At 39.5% G+C, this 25,357-nt stretch overlaps 1 protein-coding gene across 1 annotated transcript in view; it reads right to left on the reverse strand.

Annotated features, from left to right (window-relative positions):
- Fgd6 (FYVE, RhoGEF and PH domain containing 6) overlaps positions 1–25,357 on the reverse strand; it is a 109,372-nt gene that overhangs the window by 16,965 nt on the left and 67,050 nt on the right. The window contains exons 9-14 of the mRNA XM_069990272.1: positions 12,755–12,805; positions 7,345–7,403; positions 7,191–7,262; positions 6,134–6,202; positions 5,596–5,679; positions 4,237–4,316 (exon numbers count right to left, since the gene is read on the reverse strand). Of these exons, the coding sequence (XP_069846373.1) occupies positions 4,237–4,316; positions 5,596–5,679; positions 6,134–6,202; positions 7,191–7,262; positions 7,345–7,403; positions 12,755–12,805 (415 nt within the window). The remainder of the gene's footprint in view (positions 1–4,236; positions 4,317–5,595; positions 5,680–6,133; positions 6,203–7,190; positions 7,263–7,344; positions 7,404–12,754; positions 12,806–25,357) is intronic.

Consider the following 25,357-nt stretch of genomic DNA (forward strand, 5'->3'; position numbering starts at 1 on the left):
AATAGTATTAACTGCTTCCCAAATGTCGTCTGCATAGCTACCCAATGTACATTGGATTTCACCCCCTCTACCACCACATCATCAACATCAGCTGTAATCACCATGCACACATAGAGAAATGAGGATTAGCAATGTTAGATAAATGGATGTATAGACAACAGGCTTTAGACCCAAGTGTGGTTAAGCACTGAGCGAGCCATTCACCACCAGGCGGCCACTGCCAGCTGGTTCATGTTATTTGAAGAACTACACTATCAGAACACACACTCTGCTTCCAGGCAAACATTCATGAAATATTACCAGCTCTCCCTCTCTCCTTGACTTTTTACTGGAAGAAGTTACAGAAAGCAGAGAGGCAGATGGCTAATTTGAGAATTACTGTTGGATTTTTCTTGAGCCCTGGGAGCATGTGGAATGTGATTCAACTGTGCAAATCATGTCACATTTGCTGTTCTTTCATTTAATCATTCCTGGCTTGATCTCAAGTGGGGTTCTGCCAAGATGATGTTTACCAGGTCTTGATAACACATTTCTCACAGACCACACACATTTGCCCACAGCATCTAATCGAGACATACTAGGTCTCTGCTTGTAACATGATTAGCAGAAGAATCACATTGGCATCTTTTGGATTAAAAATAGACCAAGTTTTCTTTTCTTTATGGAAGATATACATTATCCAAGGGCAAATTTGTGTCAAATAATACCATTTTCCCATTGATTGGAATGAGTTTATAAGAGAAAATATTCCAATCAGAGGGACTTCTGGTGTGGCAGGCCATGTCACCTCTCTACTTGTGATGACTTGTGGGATGCTTCAAAGGCCACATCATTTTCACTCATCTGAGTAACATTTATTGTAAGATTACTAAGGACCCAGAACTGTAGCACTGGACATACAAAATACACTTCACTTGTAAGGACTCACATCTAATTGAGGCAATAATATATTAATAGCCCTGGCTGCATTCAGACATCCAGATCCTTGCACACACCATGCCAGTGGTTCCATGTTGACATTCCTCACATTCAGTATGAACATCTGAAACTCAATCCCAGGCCTGTCTTTCATCATAGTGAGTGTCACCACCACCCCATACACTGTACAAGCTAGAGACTCATGTTGAACATCCCTCTCCCATCCCCTGTATTCAGTTAATCACATTTTAAAACTATATTCCTTGCTGGGCACTGGTGGCTCACACATGTAATCCTAGCTACTCAGAAGGCTGAGATCTGAGGATCACAATTCAAAGCCAGCCCAGGCAGAAAAGTCTGTAAGACTCTTATCTCCAATTAACCACTAGCAAACCAGAAGTGGTGCTGTGGCTCAAGCGGCAGAGCGCTTGCCTTGAGCTGAACAGTGCAGTTCAAACCCCAACACCGGGGCCGGTGGGGGGGGGGGGGGGCGGCGGCGAACTGTATTCCCACAGAGCAGCAAGAGATTCTGATCACATCATTTCCTGGTTTAAAATGTTCCATGCTTTCCTATAGCTTCAAAGCTAAAGACCAAAATCTGCAAGGCAGTTCTGTGTACTCTGTCTCACTTGTCCTTCAGTGCTTATTTTGGTTCACATTCCCTTTCATTCTTGAGTATATACCCTCTGGCCTTTCAGTTCTTTGAATACATCATGTCCCTTTCTCCTCAAGTCCTTTGTACTCATCATTGCTAATGGACCAAGAGGCTCTTCTTCCCCCCCCCCCCCCCCCCAGCTATACAGCACCAACCTACTTACTATTCTATTGTAATTCAGTATACCCAGAAGGCATTACGGTCCATCTCTGACTTTCACCTCCAAAACTAGATCAGTCACTAGTTCTATAGCTGCATAGCACTGATACTTCTATGTACTACTTCATCACAATAATACTCAATTATGGTAATATTACTAAGTATATATCTTCCCTGATGGAATGCAAGCTCAGTGAAGGAAAGACTCTTTCAATTATTAACTATATCCTGATGCCTAGGAAGGAATCTCCATATTACTTACTGAATGAAAGTGGAGTATTGCTATGTCTTGGAATAGGGAAGCCCAAGAAAAGGGAGAAAGACACCCATCTTTCAGTGGAGTATTCAGAACACACACAACATTTATTAAGTTCACTGTCTTATACAGATGTTCACAGGACCCCAAAAGAATTGAACATTAATATAAATGATCATTTATACAAATCATCATAACAGAAGCAGTAATAATGAAAAAGCTTAAAATACTGACTTAATGAAATGTGACACTAACAAAGTTAGCACATATTAGAAAAATGATGCTACAGTTAGTAGGGTTGCCACAGACCTCAATCTTATTTTTTTTAAAGGCAGTATCTACAAAGTGTAATAAAGTGAAGTGCAGGAAGAAAGGTATGCTTATATATGAGCCCCACAGCTCTCCAAGTTTCTCTACCACCGAGCCATATCAGCCCTTTTCTACAATGGTTATTTTGAGATAGGATCTAAGTTGTTTTTTATATGTTGGGTTTTTTTTTTTTTGGGTGGTCATGGGAGGTGAACTCTGGGCCTGGGCGCCTCAGCTTTTCAGCTCAAGGCTAGCATCCTACCACTTGAGCCACAGCATCAGTTCTGGCTTTATTTGTTTATGTGTTGCTGAGGAATCGAACCCAGGGCTTCATGCATGCAAGGCAAGCACTCTACCACTGAGCCACCTTCTCAGCCCCAGGATCTAAGCTTTTAACCACAAGTACATCTGGACTGCAACCCTCATTCAATGCTTCCTATCACAGCGGGGATGACAGGCATGCATACACCACCACATCCACACTCTTCTGTTAAGATGTATCATGGGTAATGCTAGACTTACATTATGGTAACATGTTTTGTCACTTCAGATTTTGGTTTGAGGTAATGTGGATTGTGAAGGATTATTTTATTATTTTTTTTCAAGAAAAGGATTCACTCACTATGTAGCCCCAGCTGGCCTAGTACTTGTTCTGAACTTAGGCTTGCCTAAAACTCGTAATCCTCCTGCCTTAGCCTCTTTATTGCTGGGGTTGAGTTATGCATTGCCATTTCCAATTCTAACAGTGGATTTAAAAAGAAAAAAAAAAAACCAAAAAACCAAAAAACTGATTTTATACTATCCTTGCTAGATACATTTCCCAAATAGAGAAGCTCAGGTTTTCTGTAACTAGGTTTCCTTAGGAAATTATATCTACCTCATAGGTTTGTTATGACTTTAGATGATAGATGAGACATCCTAGTTAACTTTAAAGCACTATTTCTAAGCAAATTATGCTTAACTGTAAAAAAAGACTTCCAACATTTGCTTAAAAAGTTATCCGGGAGCCGGGCGCTGGTGGCTCACGCCTGTAATCCTAGATACTCAGGAGGCTGAGATCTCAGGATCACGGTTCAAAGCCAGCCCGGGCAGGAGAGACTGTGAGATTCCTATCTCCAATAAACCACCAGAAAACCGGAAGTGGCGCTGTAGCTCAAGTGGTAGAGTGCTCACCTTGAGCTGAAGAGCTGAGGGACAGCGCCCAGGCCCAGAGTTCAAGCCCCACGACCGACAAAAAAAAAAGTTATCCGGGAGCTGGGAAGGTGGCTCAGTGGTAGAGTGCTTGCCTTGCACTCATGAGGCCCTGGGTTCGATTCCTCAGCACCATATAAGCAGAAAAAGGCAGAAGTAGCACTGTGACTCAAGTGGTAGAGCACTAGCCTTGAGCAGAAGAGCTAAGGGACAGTGCCCAGGCCCAGAGTTCAGACCCTGTGACAGACAAAAAAAAAAGTTATCCTGTTGGGTGCCAGTATTCACACCTGTAATCCTAGCTACTCAAAAATAGCTGAGATCTGAGGATCACAGTTGGAAGCTAACCCAGGCAGAGAAGTCCCTGTGAAGCTTTTATCTCCAATTAACCACTCAAAAACCAGAAGTGGAGCTGTGGCTCAAAGTGGTAGAGTACTAGCCTTGAGCAAAAAGAGCTCAGGGACACTGCCCAGGTCCTAAGTTCAAGCCCCACAACCACCACCAACAACAAAAAGTTATTCAAAGAGCACTCTTCAGCATTCTTGTTTTTCTGATTCTAGATCAGTGTATCTATTTTCAGCCATCTCACTTAATAGCAAGTCAAAAGTAACCCCTGCCAAAGAAGTTTGAGAAGAGAAAGGAAAGACATGGAAAGCCCAGTAGCCAACCTAATGTAAAAAAATGCTAGAGATATCTGACCCTATTATGCTGGCAAAAATTCATCTAAATGTTTTCTTTTAATAAAATTTACCTGGCTGAGAGGATAAAGGAACGTTCAACACTTTCAATCTTTAATTCATTCTGATATCCTTCTTGAGTGGGTTTTCTGACCTGGAAGAAACCATAATCATTTGAGCAAACTCATCTCAGTGCACATTCTATCTTGAAACTATAAATGAAGTTGTCCAGTGCTCTGGCTGCTGATATATACCACCAACCTTCCCTCCTACTATTCTCTGTATCTAGTACCAAAAGAACTTAAACATTCCTATGCATGTCTAACTTTCCCATATCCAGGCCACAGGTCACATTTTCCCTCTTCCCAGAATGCCCTGCTGCATGGTCACCTATGATCTACACTCTGAAGCTCACTGTCTCGTCCTCCAAAAAGAATTCCTTGATTCTTGCTTTTTCCTAGCTGTATAACAAAAGGTACATGCTAAGTTCTCCACTACACTAATCAAAACCTACTTTTTTTGTTGTTGTTGGTCATGGGGCTTGAACTCTGGGCTTGGGCGCTGTCCCTCAGCTCTTCAGCTCAATGCGAGTTCTCTACCACTTGAGCTACAGAGCCACTTCCGGTTTTCGAGTGGTTTATTGGAGATAAGAGTCTCATGGACTTTCCTGCCCGGGCTGGCTTTGAACTGCGATCCTCAGATCTCAGCCCTCTGAGTAGCTAGGATTACAGGCATGAGCCACTGGTGCCCGGCTACATGCTCTTTATTTCCTGAACTCTTTAAAACTTTTTTTTGGTCCAAGTATGGTAGTTTATATGTATAATACCAATATTTGGGAGGCAGACTGGCAAGTGAAAGCAAAGGGATTGTTTGGGCTATACAGTAAGAACTTGTTTCAAAAGAATAAAACAACACATTTTGAGATGGAGTTCCAGGCTTAAGCTCCAGGCCTCAAATGATATCCCTATGTTAATCTTCTGAGTAGCTAGGATTACAAGTGACAACCACCATGCCCAGCTCTGCACTCCTAAAGACATTAACTGTGCCTCTATAGAAATGTTATTACTTTCTACTTTATAGGTATTATGGATAGTGTAGTTATCTTCTCAATTTATTTCTAAGTCCCAGGGTACTGGGAGGTTGGGGTGGAGGTAGAGACAAAAAGAATCATGCTTCAACTTATTCTCATAGTTTCCACCAGAACTATTAGTATGTTTTATTTATGGACATTCTCAGTACATATGTTTTGAATAAATTAAGCCGTAAGAAAACAAAGGACATGAATATGTAAATGAAGGCACGAACAGTAGCACAGAGAGAAAGAAAAGTTAGGGACCTGAGAAAAATGATTATCTTAGGGACTCTTCTCTGAATATAAAAATACGTTTTGAGTAAAAAAAAAAAAAAAATCAGATCCTAAAAGGTACACAGACCTTCATTCCAGCCAAGGATAGCATGTTGTTCAGTTTATATATCCCAGATTGCATAGGTGTTGTATACAGCAGGGCATCATTAAACTAAAAAGAGAAACATACACAGCAAATTACAGAAACTAATTTCAGCTACAAAAATAGGGATAAGATACTATATTAAGAAAATATTTATATTTTACTTACATATTCTAGAACTACCTAGAATGCTATATTAGAATACTATTAAAAATGCAATTTCTAGAAAATATGCTTTTTTTCCAAATTCTGTAATGATTTCTGATTTCTAAATTGCACTGAGGTTAATTGTAATCTGACTATGTAATTAATTATAACTTTTTTCAAGTTAAAAATAAAGAAAAACCTGAAAGTAATTCTCTCATTAAGAATTATAAAAGACCTTTTTGAAATGTAAATAAATATAGCCAATCAAAGATGCCACAAATCTGATATGTGGATGCACTAAGCTCATCTGTCATACATAAATATTACCTTCCATTAAGCAATGGCAGAGCACCTCCCACTGCACATGACCTCTTACCAGGAAAAACATTCGGGGCTGCATGACCTTCCGAGACAGCTTCATCAGAATTCCTTCTTTGAGAAAAACCTGAGTTGTTCAAGCAAATACTTGTTAGTTCCATGATCATAACAGGGCTATGATGTACATATAATATTCTTTCCAACATTCTTGTTCCTACAACTTGTTTGTTTTTTTTTTGTGAGGAGGGGGCAGGCAAATATACTTTCTTTTATAACCGTAAGACTGATCTAGAAATTGGACAAAATGAAAGATTAAAAAGGGCCAGAAAATATGGGTTTGAGAAAGAAGCAGCAGCAGCAACACAAACAAGCTGAACTTTGTTATTTAATATTGGCCCCAGGGTAGTAGGTGGACTGACACATTGACTAACTCTGTGTGTGTATGCGCACGCCAGTATTAAGGCTTTAACTAAGGGTCTAGGCACTGTCCCTGAGCTCTTTTGCTCAAGACTAGGGCTCTACGACTTGAATCACAGCTCCACTTCTGGTTTTCTGGTAGTTAATTGGAGATAAGTGTCTCATGGACTTTTCCTGCCTGGGCTGGCTTTGAACCATAGTCTTCAGATCTCAGTCTCAGTCTCCTGAGTAGCTAGGACTATAGGCATGAGCCACAGGCACTGGCTCCAAGTGTTTTTGATCCTGACATTTGCATTTTGTTATTTCCTTCAATTGGTTCCCTAGGCAACTGCTGTGTTCTCTGAGGAGCATCAAAACACGAATTTTCTATCCCAGCCTGTCGCAGTCCTCTTTTACATTAATGATTTTAATGAAATTGTCTTCAAAGCTGCATGAGATCAGCTGGTATTACACAAAAAAAATGATCCATTAAATCATTTCACTGGGATTCTGTGGGATCTGGCCTTTCTCCTAATTGAATTGGACTTCTTGCCACAGTGATTTACATCATGAATGTTTTGAATGGTTAAAGCAATCCATATTAAGTCAACAAAAGAGTAACAATGATTAACTTGCTTTCTTAACTAAAAGAAAAAATAGCTACAGATAGTACCTGGCTGCAAAATGATAAATTTCCAAAGGTAGCCTCTCAAACTTACACGTCCAGGCTGTACTATTTCATGGTGTCCATTTAAGCTGTACTGGATTTGCATAAGCTTCTGAAAGTTGTCCTATAATAGAAAGACAATACAGAGCATGTGAAGGCCCAGTGTCCAGGTTCAAGTGTATAACCTCTGATATCAATATACTTACTCCTTGCTTCATGGTGTCATTAGCATGGTTAGCCACCTCTATAACAACAGCAAGGGCATCTGCAATATGCAGGAATAGAAGGGCACTTATTATTGCTATTGAAACAAATAGTATGCAACATCAAAGAGTTCCAAGTAATAAGAGTAATAGCAACCAAACTCTCATGGAGCTTGGTTGATTATGAGTAGGCAGAATTATTAATTATAATATTTAGTGAGGGAATAACAAAAAAAAGCAGGATAAAATGGTGCATGAACGAAACTGAGCCACAGAAAATCTCCAAAGGGACCCATGGACTGTGTTTATATCAGGAATGTCAGGGCTATTTTGTCGTGAATGCTATTGTTCTGTTGAAGTTTATAAGGATAAAAATAAGATTTGACTGTAAGCTAAGGATCAGTATAAACTGTCTTGGGAACAAAGGATTGTGAGGGGAACTGATCCTAATACAGGAAATGGGAACTATGAAAACTGAGGGGTATAATACACAGTGGTTTTGTATGTGTCCAGCTCTGGTTCAATTCCCAGAATCATAAGTAAATAAACATATGGGTAAATAAAATAGATACAAGAGAGTCAGGGTTCAGTTCTCCCTCTCTTAGTCTGTTTCCAAGAGGTATGAATCAGAAAAAAAGATAAAAGTAAGTCTGAGTGCAATCTCACTAGTACGGCACAACCCCCAGTACTACCCTGCCTGTTCCCCCACGAAAAAAATCAAAAATGAGAGAAAGGCCACATATAAGCAACTAGACATATACATGGACATCTCTTGTAAGCTGAGTTATTTAGCTTTATGGGAGAATCTGTATCTTATAATTTGCATTAGTCCCTTGCCTTCTACAAAGTGGGTTTTTTTGTTTTTTGTTTTGGTTGATTGTGGGGCTTGAACTCTGGGCCTGGGTGCTTGTCCCTGAGCTCTTCAGCTCAAGGCAAGTGCTCTACCACTTGAGCCACAGTGCCACTTCTGGTTTTCGGGTGGTTAACTAGAGATAAGAGTCTCACAGACCTTCTTGCCCGAGCTGGCTTTGAACCACGACCCTCAGATCTCAGCCTCCTGAGTAGCTAGAATTACAGGCATGAGCCACCAGTCCAGCCTACAAAGTGTTTTTGAATGCTCCACTCTGTCATATTTGTAACTAGATATAAAGGAAAAGTACTGGGATTTCATGCCCATCTAGATCTGCCTTTTGTCTGCTTCTAGGATGGAAATGCTTCCAATTTAAGGTAGTATTCCCCTAGACACATAAAGATATCTACAAAGACAACCGTGGTAGTCACAATGAGTGGAACAGTTCACTAGTCTTTGTTAGGTAGCAGGCATGGCTGTGTACCCTGCAATACTCAGAAACCCACACAAAGATGACTGTTCCGTACAATATGACAGGCATTCTCACCCAGAAGAACCAGAAAAAAATGGAGTAGGGGAAATAGGCCCTCCCCAGGCTTCATGCAAGTGGCATCATCAACAAAATGACTACTAAAAAAATGTTTTTGAGCTGGTACTGGCACTTGAACTCAGAGCCTGAGGACTATCCCTTAGCTTTTTCACTCAAGGCTGGTACTCTGCCATTTAAGCCACACCTCCGCTTCTGGCTTTTGGTGGTTAGTTGGGGATAGTCTCACAGACTTTCTTCCCCGGGCTGGCTTCAAATCTTGATTCCTAGATGTCATCCTCTTGAGTAGCTAGAATTACAGGCGTAAGCCACTGGCCTTTGACTAATAAAGATTCTTAAAAGAGTCTTTTGGTTTAGCTACCAGAATCTGCCAAGAGATTCTCTTTCTAACACCAAGACTGTAAGGTTTTTAACTTTTTGTCTGTCTGTCTGTCTATACATATGTATGTATGGTTTGTATGTATATGCCAGAACTTGATCTTAGGGCCTCATCCTCTAGCTCAGCTTTTTTTTTTTTTTAATGCGTTTTTTATTGTAAAAATTCTGTACAGAGGGGTTACAGTTACATGAGCAAGGTAATGAGTGCATTTCCTATCAAGCATTGTTACCTCCTCCATTGTTTTTCCCCTAACATCCCTTCCCTCCCACCTCCACAACTATACTCTCCCCTCCTCCCCCCCTAAATTGTTAAGTTCGTTTTTCTTTTTTTTTTTTTTTTTTTTTTTTGTCGTTCGTGGGGCTTGAACTCTGGGCCTGGGCGCTGTCCCTCAGCTCTTCAGCTCAAGGCGAGCGCTCTACCACTTGAGCTACAGCGCCACTTCTGGTTTTCTGGTGGTTTATTGGATATAGGAGTCTCACGGTCTCTCCTGCCCGGGCTGGCTTTGAACCGCGATCCTCAGATCTCAGCCTCCTGAGTAGCTAGGATTACAGGCGTGAGCCACCAGCGCCCGGCTGTTAAGTTCGTTTTTCAACATAGTGTCATGTTACAATGGGTCAACCTGTATCCCTATTTAAGCATTTTTTTTTTCCCTTCCTCTTCCTCTAGCTCAGCTTTCTTGCTCATCTCTGGTGCTCTACCACTGGAGCTATACCTCCAGTTCAGTATTTTGCTGGTTAATTGGAGATGGAGTCTTGCAGAGTTTTCTGCCTTGGTTGGCTTTGAACTGTAATTTTCTAGGTCAGTCTCTGAGTAGTTAGGATTACAGACATAAACTATCGTGGTAGTTTTTGTATTCTTTAACATGTATTATTATATTCTCATTTTTTATGGTTGGGATCAAACTCAGGACCTCAGACCCATGCTGAGCTAAGCACTCTTACCATGTACTCCCTTCCCCATCACTGTTATGAAAGGAAAGTGTATTTCCTGTGAATAAAACTCTTAACCTTTTAACAGAATTTATGTACCTGGCACTATCTTCACAGTACATACTCTGTACTTATTCCCTGCTCTTTGGCCTGCTGTAATTCCCAGGGGGTAGGTAAGAGAAGCCTTAGAATGTAAGAATGATAAAACCCCTGCTACTTGGGCTGGGAAGGTGGCTCAGTGGTACTGCGCTTGCCTTGTATGCCTGAGGCCCTGGGTTCGATTCCTCAGCACCACATAAGCAAAAAGAAAAAAGCTGGAAGTGGCGCTGTGGCTCAAGTGGTAGAGTGCTAACCTTGAACTGAAGAGCTAAGGGACAGCGCCCAGGCCCAGAGTTCAGGCCCCATGACCAGTCCCAAAAAACAACAACAACAACAACAACAACAAAAAACTGCTGCTACTCTGTCACCTAGCCTCCAAGCTTGCCTTCTCATCCATTCTTTAGTCCTACCATTCACAGGTCTATTTGTCACCTTTTTCTTCACCTCCTCAAAATCTAATCCCCACCTAGGCTGCAATGCTTGATAAGAAATGTACGCATTATCCTGCCCATGTAATCGTAACCCCTCTGTACAGTATGTTCACAAAAAAAATACATAAATAAAATTAAAAAAATCTAATCCCCACCTGCCCACCACACCATTTTCTGTTCTGCCTTTGGATATATGGTGGCCATCACCATTCAGTGCTTGTATTTGGTACCTTGCCAAAGAGGTTCATTTCCATTCCATTTTCCAAAGCTTAATCTCTGGCCTTATACATATGTTATCCACAAAGTTGAGCTATGATCTATGATTCTGGATGAGTAAGGGTCTTACAGATAAAAACCAAGACTTCAAGTAGGTTAAACATGTACACTGCCACTGAGCTATAACAACCCTAGGGTCCTGTATATAATTTTTGTCCCCACAAGACAGACTCTGGTCAGCAGTACCCACTCTTCCTCTTGCCCATCCTTTAGTTCATCTCTCTTTTTTTTTTTTTGATCAGTCATGGGGCTTGAACTCTGGGCTTGGGCGCTATCCCTCAGCTCTTCAGCTCAAGGCAAAGGCTCTACCACTTGAGCCACAGCACCACTTCCGGTTTTCTAGTGGTTTATTGGAGATAAGAGTCTCATGGACTTTCCTTGTCCGGGCTGGCTTTGAACCATGATCCTCAGATCTCAGCCTCCTGAGTAACGAGGATTACAGGTGTGAGCCACTGTCCCACTTCTTGCTAAACAAATCTTCCATGCCTCGTCAACCATCAGTTTTCTCCTCCTTTCCAAATGATTTTGACTGCTCAAGGTATCCTTACTATAACAGCTTTATTTTTTATTTGATGAGAATGTTGTATTTCTTCATCTTCTGAGGTTTTTTTTTTGTCTGTTTATGTTCGTTTATTTTGGGTAGTACTGAGGATTTAATCCAGAGCCTGTGCTTGCTGACCAACTGCTTTACACTTTTAAAACAGAATTTCAGTGCTTCTTTTGCCCTGGGCTGGCCTCAAACTCATGATCTTCCCGTCTCTACCTCATCAATAGCTGAAATTACAGGCATATAACACTATGCCCAGATCTCTTCTTTAGATATATATTTATGAAAATATGAAACATTTCATAACTGCATCTTAAATTTTTATGTGTTTTTTACTGGGCTGGGATTGTAGCTCATTGGTAGAAGTTAGCATGTATAAAGCCTTGAGTTTGATATATACCATGACAAAAATAAAACAATTCCCTCACCCCCCCAAAAAATAAACAAGAGAAACAGCTGTAAATGGAATATATAGAGAAGTAAAATGATTTAAGAGAATAAGAATCTCTAAAAATGGAAGGTAGGCAAGGTAGGTAGTACAATATTGTCACTGTAGACTTGGGAGGGAACTGAGGCAGGAAGATCAAAAAGAATATGATGCCAGCCTAGGCTAAAAATTGAACCCCCATCTCAAAACAAACCAGAAACAACAACAAAAAAACTAGGTTTAATTTCTTTATCTGAAAATGTAGAAAATGCAAAAGATAGTGAAATGGATAGAATGTACAAAATTCTTGAAATGAATGGGGTGTAGATGAACTTGTTTACTATTTCTGAAGAGTAGGACTAGAGATAAACCTGTAAAATCTGGAAAAGGTAGAAAAGAAATTCTATCCAATATTAATGAGACAGAGACAGAGAGAAGTATACTATGAATATCAGTAAATTTCTTGTATATGATGGGCTGTTTAAGTGTTCAAGAGGAGGAAAGGTAGTAAGTCTAATGCCCCACCATTAAACAGTCCCTAAATAATATGTCATTTTAGACTTTACCCTTGATTTGTAGTTAATCATTTCATGGACTAATGACTTTTAAACTTGTAGGAACCCTGCACATCATATGGTTCACTCTGTTTTTGAAATATGAATAGCCATAGTCACCTATAGAACTTGAAGATAGCATGGGCACAGACTGACTAGATACCTGTAGAGGGCGAAGCTTCCTCTCTCCAGTAGTGTTTTACTATCTTATCTAGTTCTAGTTTATTCTTTCCAGAGAAGTCTTTTTCTTAATATTTTGTCTTCTTATGAATAAAGTGGAATTTTGAATATGGGTTTTGTTATCAGATTTTATTTTCTAGGCCCAAGTAAACATCAAGATTAATATAACATAGGAGACTGAAAAAGTTATTTACCTTGAGTATCTCTGTAATCTCTAGAGTCCTCTAAGAGATTGTTCAAATAATCTAGAAAAGAAAGCAGTTATAGTATTTAACACAATGAAGCATTGTGTCCCCACTTTCTTGCTTTTTCAATACTACAGTCAATTTTTTTCATTAGTCAAATGTTTAACTTTTGGAAAAACAAAGCTCTAAGATCAGCTTGAAATGATGACAAAGAAACAGAGTTGCAAATACCATATAATGTCACCATGATCATTTTCAAGATAAGAAATCAGATGACTGACTGAGTGAAAGACCTCACCAATATTACATAAGCTCCTTGTGTAGGAGTCAGGACTGAAATCTGTATCTCCTGATGGCCAGTTCAACTCACTCCAATGCACATAAAATACTTTAGTCTGGAGATCTAGTGCAAAATTCTAAGGCATTTAGTAAACTGAATGCCCACAAGACAGATTTGTCAGAACCCAGAACCCCCAAAGAACTCAATTACCATGCCTATATCAATCATTTCCAAATGAGAGCAAATTTATACCCTGGGGACATTTGTCAATGTCTACAGACATTTTGCCAGGAAAAAAGTGAAACTGATTTCTGCTGATTGGAGTTTAGGGATGCTGCTGAACACCCTATAACCTATAATAGCCCTCATGCAAAGGATTTTCTGACACAATGTATACTATGGCTGAGGTTGAGAGAGATAGTAAAGATAGTGTGCAGATAACCAATGTGGTACCCAGTGCCTCTTAGAATGTGGGAAAACAATGTGATACCCATTCACAATATGGAAAAAAAGGTTAATTTAATAAATCTTCAACATTAAACAGTGTCCCAGTGTCAAGGCACCACTACCTTATCTGTTGAAAGATGCAGGATGGCTCCACCCCCATTTACTTATCTAATTAATACAATTTCCTTTTCTTAGAATTTACCAACCCCCACCACAAGATATGGTCCCTGTCTACCTTTCTGACTTTCTCTCTTGTTATTACCTTACACTGACCCTTTGTTTATAATCAAAATTTGATTGTGCTCAATTCCTTCAACACTTCCCTGTGTTTAATGGGTCTATGCTGTCTCTCATGCTCTCTTTTACATCTATCTGTGCATATAAAAATTTGACTCACATTTGTTATGAGTATGTGTGCTCACATGCAGGCAGCTGGGGACTGAACCCAGGGCCTCATACATGCTATAATTAGTCACATGGTTTACCACTGAGCTACACCTTCAACCCTCAACTGTAAGGTTTATCTTAAATTCCTTCTCTCCTATAACACTTTCCATTTCAAACAATTATTTTCTTCTTTTTAATAAGACATGACATGGTAGTTTCTTTATGCCTTCTAAAATGTGTAGGACCCTCATCTTGATTCCTCACTCTTTTTGTCTCTCTCTCATAGCAAGCACTTAGACAAAGTATTTGCTTAATGAAAGCACTTTTTTTTAAAGCTGTGGATTGAACCCAAGCCTTTGTACATCTGCTCAGTACTACTGAGATTACCCCAGCCCTGATAACATTTATTTAAAAAGAAGATGTATTTTATTTAGGTAAAAGACAATAAACATTGAAACCAATCCTAGTGGTTGAAACTAATCCTAGTGGCAGCAGTAGTCCAGAAAATGGAAAAAGGAAAGGCATCTTTGAAGATTGAATGTCTGAATTTTTATCAGCTGCAATCTTCATTTAGTAATATTATGAGACATATTATTGCATCCCATGGACTTATGCAGTCTGCTCAAAAGTACATGAAGGGAAACTTGTATATCATTGCTAGCTTTGCAAAAGGAATAATCACCCCCCCCCCCACACACACACACAACTGCTGAAACTTCCCATGTCCTTGAGACAGTGTTCGAAGAGCTAAGTCCAGACATGCACATTATAACTATCCATTGCTGGCAGTAAACAGTGGTGAGATGTTGTATACAACCATACTAAGTTTCCCTGCATCATGGCATAGGCTCCATCTTATCACTAGCAATTTACATCTTATGGTGATCTGACCATACAAGTTGGAAAGCTAGCCTCTGAGCAAACAGATAGAAAAACCTCAAAAATCACCAAAAAAAATTGATCATACAATACACTTAAGAGTCACCCAGAGATTAAAAAAAATAACACAATCTTTCTTGACTCCACTCAGAATACTGAATCCAAATATTTATCACATCTATGGCTGAAAGTTCAAGGGTTCAGACAAATTCACCCTTTGTATTAGATGTGCCCAATAAAGTGACTTTCCTTCAGGTTATAGCAAAGTGAAGAATATGGAAAAGAAAGTAGGATTACTTAAATGTCAAATTCATGAAGAGTTCTCTATTCTTTTCAATGTATTCTTCTATAAGAAGTATATTCACACAAACTGAAATTTCTTTAAACTTCAGAGAGCTCCCCAGAATTGTCAGTACTAGAAAATTGTGACCTCAGAATCATTGTGCTCAGCCTGATAAACTTCAGCTCAAACTTGGCTGCTGTCCTGAATTTCTGGGAACAGAGCTTTACTATACCCACTGGCTGAATAGAAAATCCACCACTAAGAGGTTACAACGTCATAGTCCCAATCAAGAAGGGGACAGTGTTAAATCTGCCCTCCGTGCCAATTTTGCAACCTAGCCATCCACTCATCCATCCACAAATATATGCTTTTAAGGAATATTGTTATAGTATATCTGTTTTGGGAACTTTCACCTTTTCAAGGAAACCAGGACCATGAGTCCCTTAAACAGTAATGAATCACCCAGTGCCTCAGGTGAGCATAAGAGGCTGAGTCAGAAGGGAGGAACATTGAAACCACTAGCTGCCCAGTGACTCTTCTTTCCAAGGTGGGACCCAGGAAAGGAGACCAGACAGACAGGCCTGTATTGCTCACCAGAATCATCATCTGTCACTTACAGCCCAGCTTCCTGCTGAAGCTTTCATAGTTAACAATGGGGGAAAATAGTCGTTTCACTTTGCCGTGTGAAACTTGTAGTATTTTGTGACTTTCCTGCTTCTGCCAAAACAAATGAAGCATCATTCAAAAGCTCTTTAATAAAAATGCCTTGACCTCTGATCATATAAGATATTTATCGAAATGAAACAACAAAAAAAATGCCATGAACAACACTGAAGTTATTTTCATCAGATTGGTGTCATAAATAGGCCCCATATAGGTATTCTCTGACCAGCAGGTGGCATCATTGATTAATAAACCCTGACTTCCAATCCTTGCCATCACAACTTATTTGACACAAAATCAACTGAAATACACCATGTGCAACTCCTACAGATAGGTAAATTACCTTTCTACTCATATACAAGGCCAGGATGAAGGGTGAAGAGTCTCAATTTTCTAGTAAGCCTTACCATTCCCTGATTGCCTAATCAACCCATGGCCAACTTAAAACAGAAACCATTCAGAAGTACTCCAGTTTACTTTTACAAACATTACTCATGGATGAGAATCTGGGACTTTTCTACATACAACACCTAGATTCCTATATTGTGTGCTAAGAATGAGTAGTGGCAGAACACAGAGGAAATGAGTATACAGGAGGGGTAACATTCCTGAGTGAAGCTTTTAGAATTTGAGATCATGTCTTGCTTTGTGTTATTCAGGTTTCATCTTTTCTGCATAAATACATAGGGAGCTCAGCAACACATACAAAAATATGGGATCTTAAGATAAATGATCTAGGCAACAAGCCTATTTTACAAAAAGTTTCAGATTTTGAAAGAAGTAATTACCCGAGCTTGTGAAACAAAGTTCAGATCATTTGAAATAACAAGACAAAGGTCTAAGTGTCAAGTTACAAGACTGACATCTTCCAGGCAGCTTGGGGAAGTACTCTAGAGCCCTGGCTATGGAATCACACCACATGTGTAGCCAAGAAACAGTCCCATAATTTGATAAAATATGTTTTAATTTATCTATCTGTTTCTCTGTCTACTTATCACTGAGGGCCTGGGCCTCAAATATGCTATGCAACCTCTCTTCTCAGGCCCACATTACTTTTCTGTAGTAATATCCTCAGATAGGGCTTAACGTGTGGCTCAAGTGATAAGAACTCCAGATGAGCAAGCAAGCTGAACTAAGTATCAAGCTGTGAGTTCAAACAGTACTGGCAACAAACAAAAAACCTACCTCATATATAAAGGAATTAAACTATCCAGGCATGGTATTACACACTTGTAACTCCAACTCGTTAGGAGGCTTAGGCAAGATTGCAAATTCAAGTTTGGGAAAACAATGAGACTTTCTCAAAAAAAAAAAAAGGAAGCCGGGCGCTGGTGGCTCACGCCTGTAATCCTACCTACTCAGGAGGCTGAGATCTGAGGATTGAGGTTCAAAGCCAGCCCGGGCAGGAGAGACCGTGAGACTCCTATCTCCAATAAACCACCAGAAAACCGGAAGTGGCGCTGTAGCTCAAGTGGTAGAGTGCTAGCTTTGAGCTGAAGAGCTGAGGGCCAGCGCCCAGGCCCAGAGTTCAAGCCCCACAACCGACCAAAAAAAAAAAAAGCAAAAAAACAAAAAAAAAAAAAGGAATTAATCTGGATTAAGTTGGAAAATTTGTAATGATTCTCATTTTAAAACATTGTGAAACATACTTTAATTCTAAAATGCATTATTAGGCTGAGGATGTAGTTCATACATATGTGTGTGTATGTATTCACACACACACACACACACACACACACACACACACACACACACACACACACACACACACACACACACACACACACACACAAAATTTGAAAAACATTTACCATAGGTTCCATCCACTCTCTGGAATTAAACTATCCAAAGTGCCCCTGCCTGTTAGCAATATAGACTAATCAAACACTTTACTTTCTTGTTTCAGATTATACAATCAAACCAGCCCAGGCAAAAAAATTTGTGAGACCCCTCTCCATCAATAAGTAAAACTAGGTCATTTACATACTTGAGAACCCAGCCAGATGGGAAATGCAAATTGGAGGATCACAGTCCGCCTGGGGTGGAAGGGGGGGGGAGGAAAGGAGAAAGGGAGAGGGAGAGAAAGAGGGGGAAAGAGAGAAAGAGAGAGAGAAAGAGACCCTATTTGACCATAAAAAGGAGAGAGGGGGGTTAGGGGCATGGCTCCAGTGGTAGAATACTTGCCTAGCAAGTACAGGGCCTTGAGTCCAGTCCCTAGTATCACCAAAAAGAGGATGGAGAACAGTCACAATTCCTTTCAAAGGCCCCACAGTGAGAAAAATAAGAGGAATACAGTATCACTTTATTGACAAGTTATTAAATCTTCCAGTATCCAGAGCAATAGAGGATTTTGGAATTTCAGTGATTAAATTTGAACGCATCCTAGAATATTTTTAAACAGTGAATACTATGCATTGCTATAAACAAAATCATTTCAAGTGTATGAATAAAATTCCCAAACTCTAATCTTCCTGAGAAATGAAGGACTGTAAACATGTTAGAAAGTAAGCAAATGGTTCTATGATACAAGGTATCATTTTATGTACAAATGTTAAAACTGTGGGCTTCACAAGAACAAGAAGTCTGCATTATCTTTATATCCCCAGCCCTTGAACAAGATCTGACACATATTCCATCAATGTTTGTTGCTGTTTGCTTATTTATTTTTTATTTATTTGAAATCTACATAGTCTAGGCTAACTCAAACTTGCTATGTAAGAACAGTCTGCCTCAAACTAACATTCCCTACCTCTCTCCTACTCAGTCTCCCAAGTGCTAGGATTACATGTGCTTGTCATTATGCCTGACTTGTCGGTTTAACAGACTAAATGGCATTTTGTTTCTGACTGGAGTTGAGATGGTATTTTAAATGCCTCACTGCTAATTACAATGTATTGTCACCCCTGGCTCTAATTCTTCTGTGTCTCAAATACTAACTCAAATACTAACTCAATTCTGGTCTCTGAGTATGTGGCCCACAGCTGCCTCTTATATGTGCTATTTGCCTAAGTTAGAAAAAGTGGCTGTTGTGGGCTCTCAGCCTGTAGGCTCACAGCTTAGAAAGCAAACAGTGTCGTTCTGTAAGTTAGAAAGTCCTCTTCTGATGGACAAAGGATGAAGAAATTCAGCAGTGGTACTCAGTAGACACTATGTTAAAAATGAACCACATAACTTGTGGGTGGAGACAGGAGGGAAAAACTAGGAGAGTGAGGGAAGGGCTGCTACTGTCTAAAAAGAAATGTACTCATTATCTGACTTATGTAACTCATCTGTGTATCACCTTTACAATAAAAATTTTAAAATTTAAAAAAGAAAAAAGAAAGGCCACTTCTGTGCCACAATAAAGCACTCTAGCATAGGGCATACCTCTATAAGGTAGCATGTATCCATCCAAGACTTTGATAACTCTGGTTCTGAGGTGGTACCCCAACATCATGTCCCATGAACCAAAACTGACTTCAGGATTATTCTGTGGAAAATCTGGGAGCACATCTCACAAAAACAGATGTCCTATGGGTTCTTTTTCAGTGGAACAGATAGGCTAAGCATATCCACAATGTCATTAAACAAATCCGCAGAAAGTCTCTCAGTAAAAGTAAATGCCCAGGGGCTGGGAAGGTGGCTTAGTGGTGGAGTGCTTGCCTTATATGCATGAGACCCTGGGTTCGATTCCTCAGCACCACATAAGCAGAAAAAGCCGGAAGTGGGGCTGACGCTCAAGTGATAGAGTGCTAGCCTTCAGCTGAAGAGCTGAGGGACAGCGCCCAAGCCCAGCTTTCAGGCCCCACAACCGACCAAAAAAAAAAAAAAAAGTAAATGCCCATTATTTTGACTTGACTGATACTGCTTTTCTTCGTGGATATACTTAGCAATTGTTAAGGCTGCTAGCTTACCAAATGAGAATCTTTTAAGTGTACAGAAATGGCTTTGGCACAGTTAACCCACACTTAAAAATGCTCTTATCTATGTTTGTTCCCTGCACTGTATCAACAAAGAGCAAGTTTAGGAAGATAAGCACTTTTTTTTGCTACCCAATGGCCAACTAAGGAATCAAGCAAATCTAACTACCAAAGTAAGTTCAAGTTTAACTGACTTTCAGTGCTTTCTCCAAAGAGATGTAAGCCCATGATTCTGAAAATAAAAATTTTAAAAAAAAGTGAGAGAAATGAAGCAACAAATTCTCTTGCTGTTTCTGTGATAAGACAAGTCCTAGCAACAGAGGCACTTGGCTACTTGCAGGGAATGTGGGTCAAATTTACACTCAGAATTGGAGAAAGAATGGCTTTACAGTAATGTCTATGCATCAAACTTAGAATACCTACAAATCTGGATGGGCAAAATGAAGCATATAAACTTCATATTCACTAACTTTGAAGTGAAATTCCTTCCACTATTAAGGTAGGTATTAAACCCCAGAAGTAATGATCTCAGTGACATTATCACCATGGAAAGTACACATTTTTATAGCATATTATGATTTGTGTAGACAATTCAAAATACTATTTCCTCCTTTTTTTTTTTTTATGCCAGTACTAGGTCTTGAATTCAGAGTCCTTTAGCTTTTTTACTCAAGGCTAGCACTTTACCACATGAGCCACAGCTCCACTTTCAGCTTTCTTGTGGTTAATTAGCGATAAGAGTCTCATGGACTTTCCTGCCTAGGCTGGCTTTGAACTAAGATTCCAAATCTCAGCTTCCTGAGTTGCTAGGTTTGCAGGTGTCAGCTACTAGCACCTGGCCCATTTACTTTTGACATTATTTCAAAATCATAGTATCTATTAGATCATCCACTGGACATCTCCCCCTTCTCTCCCTCACACTGTGGGGTTTGAACTCAGGCCTGGGGGCACTGTCCCGAAGCTCTTTTGCCAGAGCTCCACTTCCAGTTTTTGCGTGGTTAAGTGGAGATAGTCTTACAGGGACTTTTTTTGCCTGGGCTGGCTTTGAACCATGAGTAGCTAGGATTACAGGAGTGAGCCACCAGTGCCTGGCTTTTTTACAGACATTAATTTTAATTGACAAAATTAATAATTAAATGCAACTCAATCATTTCAACATCAAGGAACTACTGGATTGCTATACACAACTGATCAACATGCTCTCATGAAAAAATAATATACTAAGTAAGACTGGCTAGGGGCTGGGAAGGTGGCTCAGTGGTAGAGTGCTTGCCTTGCATGCATGAGGCCCTGGGTTTGATTCCTCAGCACCACATAAACAGAAAAAGCCAGAAGTGGTCCTATGGGTCAAGTGGTAGAGTTCTAGCCTTGAGCTGAAGAGCTGAGGGACAGCACCAAGGCCCAGAGTTCAGGCCCCATGACCAACAGAAAAAGACTGGCCAAAGTAAAGCCCCTGGCTGGAATTTTTTAAATGAAGTATAAGCCTATAAGGAATTTAGTTTTTTTAAATTATAAAGTGACGATAAGTCATCAAACTTTAACCTTTTGACTACTAAAGAAACCTAAAGGAAGGGAAAGATTGTCTTTTGATGTTATAATTTTAAGCCACAGATATTAAAACCTAAAATGTTAATGTCATCTCAGACAATGGCCAAAACTGCAGGAAAAAGTAGGATAATATATTGTTAAAGCCACCTTTAATATAATATAAATATTTTGAACAAGATCAAAGAAACAACTTAATCCACAATGAATCAAAGTTCAAAGAAATGTTTTTCTCTCTAATATAAAAGTGGAAAAGATTTTTCAGAAGAATTTTTAAATTACATTTTTATTGTATTTTTTCCATTATGATCCTCATGGATTCAATATGTTTCAACTCTCTGGTAATAATCTTCCACAAATAAAAAGTTTTATTGAGAAAAAAATATATATATATACAACATACAAGAAATAAAAAGAATCTAAAAGGATCTATGGTAGTCATCTTTAGATAGTAGAAGGTGAAAAGAAATTTGGCTTTTTAAAATTATTATATATTTTCTATGCGCAAAGATTCCTTCAAAGAAAAAGTTGATCCTTACAATAATAATAAATCACCAGAATATTTCCCTCAAAATAAATGCATACCTGCTTTGACTACACTGTGCATTAAAGTCTGCCTCCTCCTTAAGTGGGTGCACAATCTAGGTAAGAAGACATGACATAGTCTTGCGGAATAATTAAACAACTGTGAGACTCAATCATAAAACAAGCAGCCACATCAGTTCAGTTTTTTTTTTTTTTTTTTTTTGGGTCCGGTCATGGGGCCTGAACTCTGGGCCTGGGTGCTGTCCCTCAGCTCTTCAGCTCAAAGCTAGTGCTCTACCACTTGAGCCACAGCGCCACTTCCGGCTTTTTTCTTTTTGCTTATGTGGTGCTGAGGAATCGAACCCAGGGCCTCAGGCATGCAAGGCAAGCGCTTTAACCACTGAGCCACCTTCCCAGCCCCATCAGTTCAGTTTTTAAGAACTGAGGCATTGCCAGGCACTGGTGGTTCATGCCTGTAATCCTAGCTGCTAAGGAGACTGAGATCTGAGGATCATGGTTCAAAGCCAGCTGAGGCAGGAAAGTCCATGACACTCTTATCTCCAATAAACCACCAGAAAACTGGAAGTGGCACTGTGGCCCAAATAGTAGAGCGCTCGCCTTGAGCCGAAGAGCTGAGGGACAGTGCCCAGAGTTCAAGCCTCATGACAAAACAAAATAAAACAAAACCCTGAAGTTCAAAGGGAGTCCAAGTAATTGGGTACACCTTCAGAGAACCCTCAGAGGTCAGTGCCATGCTGTTTTAGTAGTTAAGTGTCCAGCTCAGGGCTGGCTGATATTAAAACATGTTAAGCAAATGAAATTAAGGAGAGAACTTGCAGGAAATATTTCAGGAGACAAATCTACAACAACTGGAACAAAGGAAAATAAGGTTCAGATAATGCTAGGTTATAACATTGCAATCTCTATATTACCAATAAGTACATTTTCAACTTTTCTAATAAGGAAAATGAAAGTGTATATTTGGCACAGCAATGAAGCAATAATATGCTAGGCTACATGGGTATGTGATAGAAGGTGGCAGTGGCATAATCATAGTATGGAAGATATGCTGCAATTTAGCATAGGCTAGAAAGGCCTGACCTGGATTATCATGGGGATATGGGAAAAGCAGGAACCAGAGGTTACAATAAAAGCTTGGTAGATCCTACCAAGGAGGAAAGGAAAGTATTTCAGTCTTTTCCACAACTTTGTGCTTGGGTAACTGCAAGAACACTTTTTACTCTTAAATGTTCTTTAGTGATCCATCCATACAGCAAATATTCATTGGTACTACTACATGAGGACTGTTAATCTTACAAAGAGGTACATTTTCCTAAACTGTGTGTGTGTGTGTGTGTGTGTGTGTGTGTGTGTGTGTGTGTGTGTCTGTCTGTCTGTCTGTCTGTGTGTGTGTGTGTCCTGGGGCTGAAACTCTGGGCCTGGGGGCTATCCCTAAGCTTTTCTGCTCAAGGCTAGCATTCTACTACTTGACCTACAGCTCTGCTTCTGGTTTTTTGGTGATTAAATGAAGAGTCTCACAGACTTTCCTGCCTAGGTCAGCTTTGAACAGCAATCCTCATGTCTTAGACTTCTGAATAGCTAGGATTACAGGTATGAGCCCCCAGTGCCTCACTCGCTAAGCCTTTTTTTTATTGAGTCCCTAACACTGATCTATACCTGAAATTAGAATAGGATGATAAAGTCAGTTTCAATCCTAAAAAGATGAGAGGAGGAAAAAAGCAAGGGCACTAAACAAATGCTACTCCTATAGCAGTGTCTTATCTTCTTCCTTCAGGCTGCTCATGATTTCCATTTCTCTCAAGTTCAGATAACATCTGAGTCCCAAACAAACTTAATAACCTAGTTTGATGTTCTAAGTACCAACACAAAAGTAAAAATTACAAGGTTTCAATGATATCACTTAAGTAAGTAATATTGCTTTAGAACATTTCATTACACAACCGCATGCAGTTAGATCCTAGATTTGGAGATGCCATTCTGAGTTGACATTTAAAAAATACTGCCAAGAATTTATTTATTTTATGGTGCTGGAATCCATTTTTAGCCTTTACACACTAGGCAAGTACTATATCACTAGCTTTCTCCTAGCTCCATCTGCCAAGGACACTTGGAATATTTTTGTTGTTTTGGTTTGGCTTTTTTAAACTACAACAATAGAAAAAGAAAAGATCTCAATGGAATACCCTGTAAAAAATATGCTGCAAAAAAAAAAAAAAAGATGGTTAAACAGTAGCAAAGATTGCAGTACCTGGGGATTTCCACTTAACCTTTCCCTAAAATCATTCCAAAAGAAACTATGTGGTCTTATCAGTCCTTCATCTATGTATTTCTCAATCTTCCCCTCCCAAGAAACCAAATCTACTTACACTGAATCAAGAAGGATTCCATTTCCTTCTCTGCCTAAAACTCACAATGAATCAACATCAGCAGTTGCCTCAAAGACTCACTCTTCCTTTCTGCTCCAGTACATTTTGTGTAACTGAAATTACTACAAATCCCAACATAGAAATAAAAGTACTTACGTCACACAGCAGTTGGGAGGATTAAACCATTTCAGCTTGTTTATTCAATGATAAACAACCCAGTTAATATTTAAATAGATGCAAACTTCAGACTTAATTTCCAACTTGTAAAAATCTAAAGTCTTAGTCAAGGAACTTAGGCAGCAGCATAGAAATAACCTTACGAAGTAGGGAGCAATCAGACCATCATAAAGTGTATATTGGAAAATGATAGTTTTAAGTAACAAGCCCTTGGTATTCACCTCCATATGTCCTTAGGATCATAGGACATTAGGTGCCTTGAAGAATACTATTTGTGTAGCTTTGGGCAGGACATTTCATTTTCCACATATGTTTCCCCTTTTAGAAAAAGATATTGTCTCCAAGGCACTGATAGTAATAAAGGTCACAAGAATGACAGAAATCAGAGATGGCTTCAAAGAGAATGAAGGACTGCAGGCCAGACTCAGAGGAAGTGAAGAGCTTGAATCAATGTTAGAAAAGCACAGGACAAAGAATATTACCTATGCTATCTCCTTAATTTTAGTACTTACTTTGGGGGCTTGAAAAGCTGTTCATCAAGCTTAGTCCCTCAAGGAATCAGTAACTGCTGAGGACCTACTTTGTACTGTATATCACTCAAAGAATGGATAGCATTTTCTACTTCAAGAAACAGGGAAAAGTGGTTTAAGATTAAGACAGATCAAAACTAAAAATATTGGGGAAAAAACAAATTGTTTTAATTGGGATACAGGTGGACCCATTGCAACAATGAGATGTACAAGATGTTACATCAAAAAAACGAACTTTACAACTTTGGCAGGGGGAGGGGAGAGAGATGGGAGGGCAGGGATGGTAAGGTGAAACAAAGGAGGAGGCAACAATGCTTGATAAGAAATGTATGCATTACCTTGCTCATGTAATTGTAATCCCACTGTAAGGTATTTTCACAATAAAAAAACATTAATTTTTTAAAAAAACTAAAAATAATCAAGTCTCAAAAATGAAATAGAGCTGGTACTGGTGGCTCACGCCTGTAAAGCTACTCAGGAGGTCAAGGTCTGAGGATTGTGGTTCAAAGCTAGCCCAGGCTTTGAAAAGTCTGTGAGACTCATACCTCCAATTGACCACCAAAAAACTGGAAGTGGCACTGTGGCTCAAAGTGGTAGAGTACTAGCCTTG

The sequence above is a fragment of the Dipodomys merriami genome, unplaced genomic scaffold, assembly GCF_024711535.1.
Source record: "Dipodomys merriami isolate MVZ:Mamm:240054 unplaced genomic scaffold, mDipMer1.0.p SCAF_10, whole genome shotgun sequence".
NCBI lineage: Eukaryota > Metazoa > Chordata > Mammalia > Rodentia > Heteromyidae > Dipodomys > Dipodomys merriami.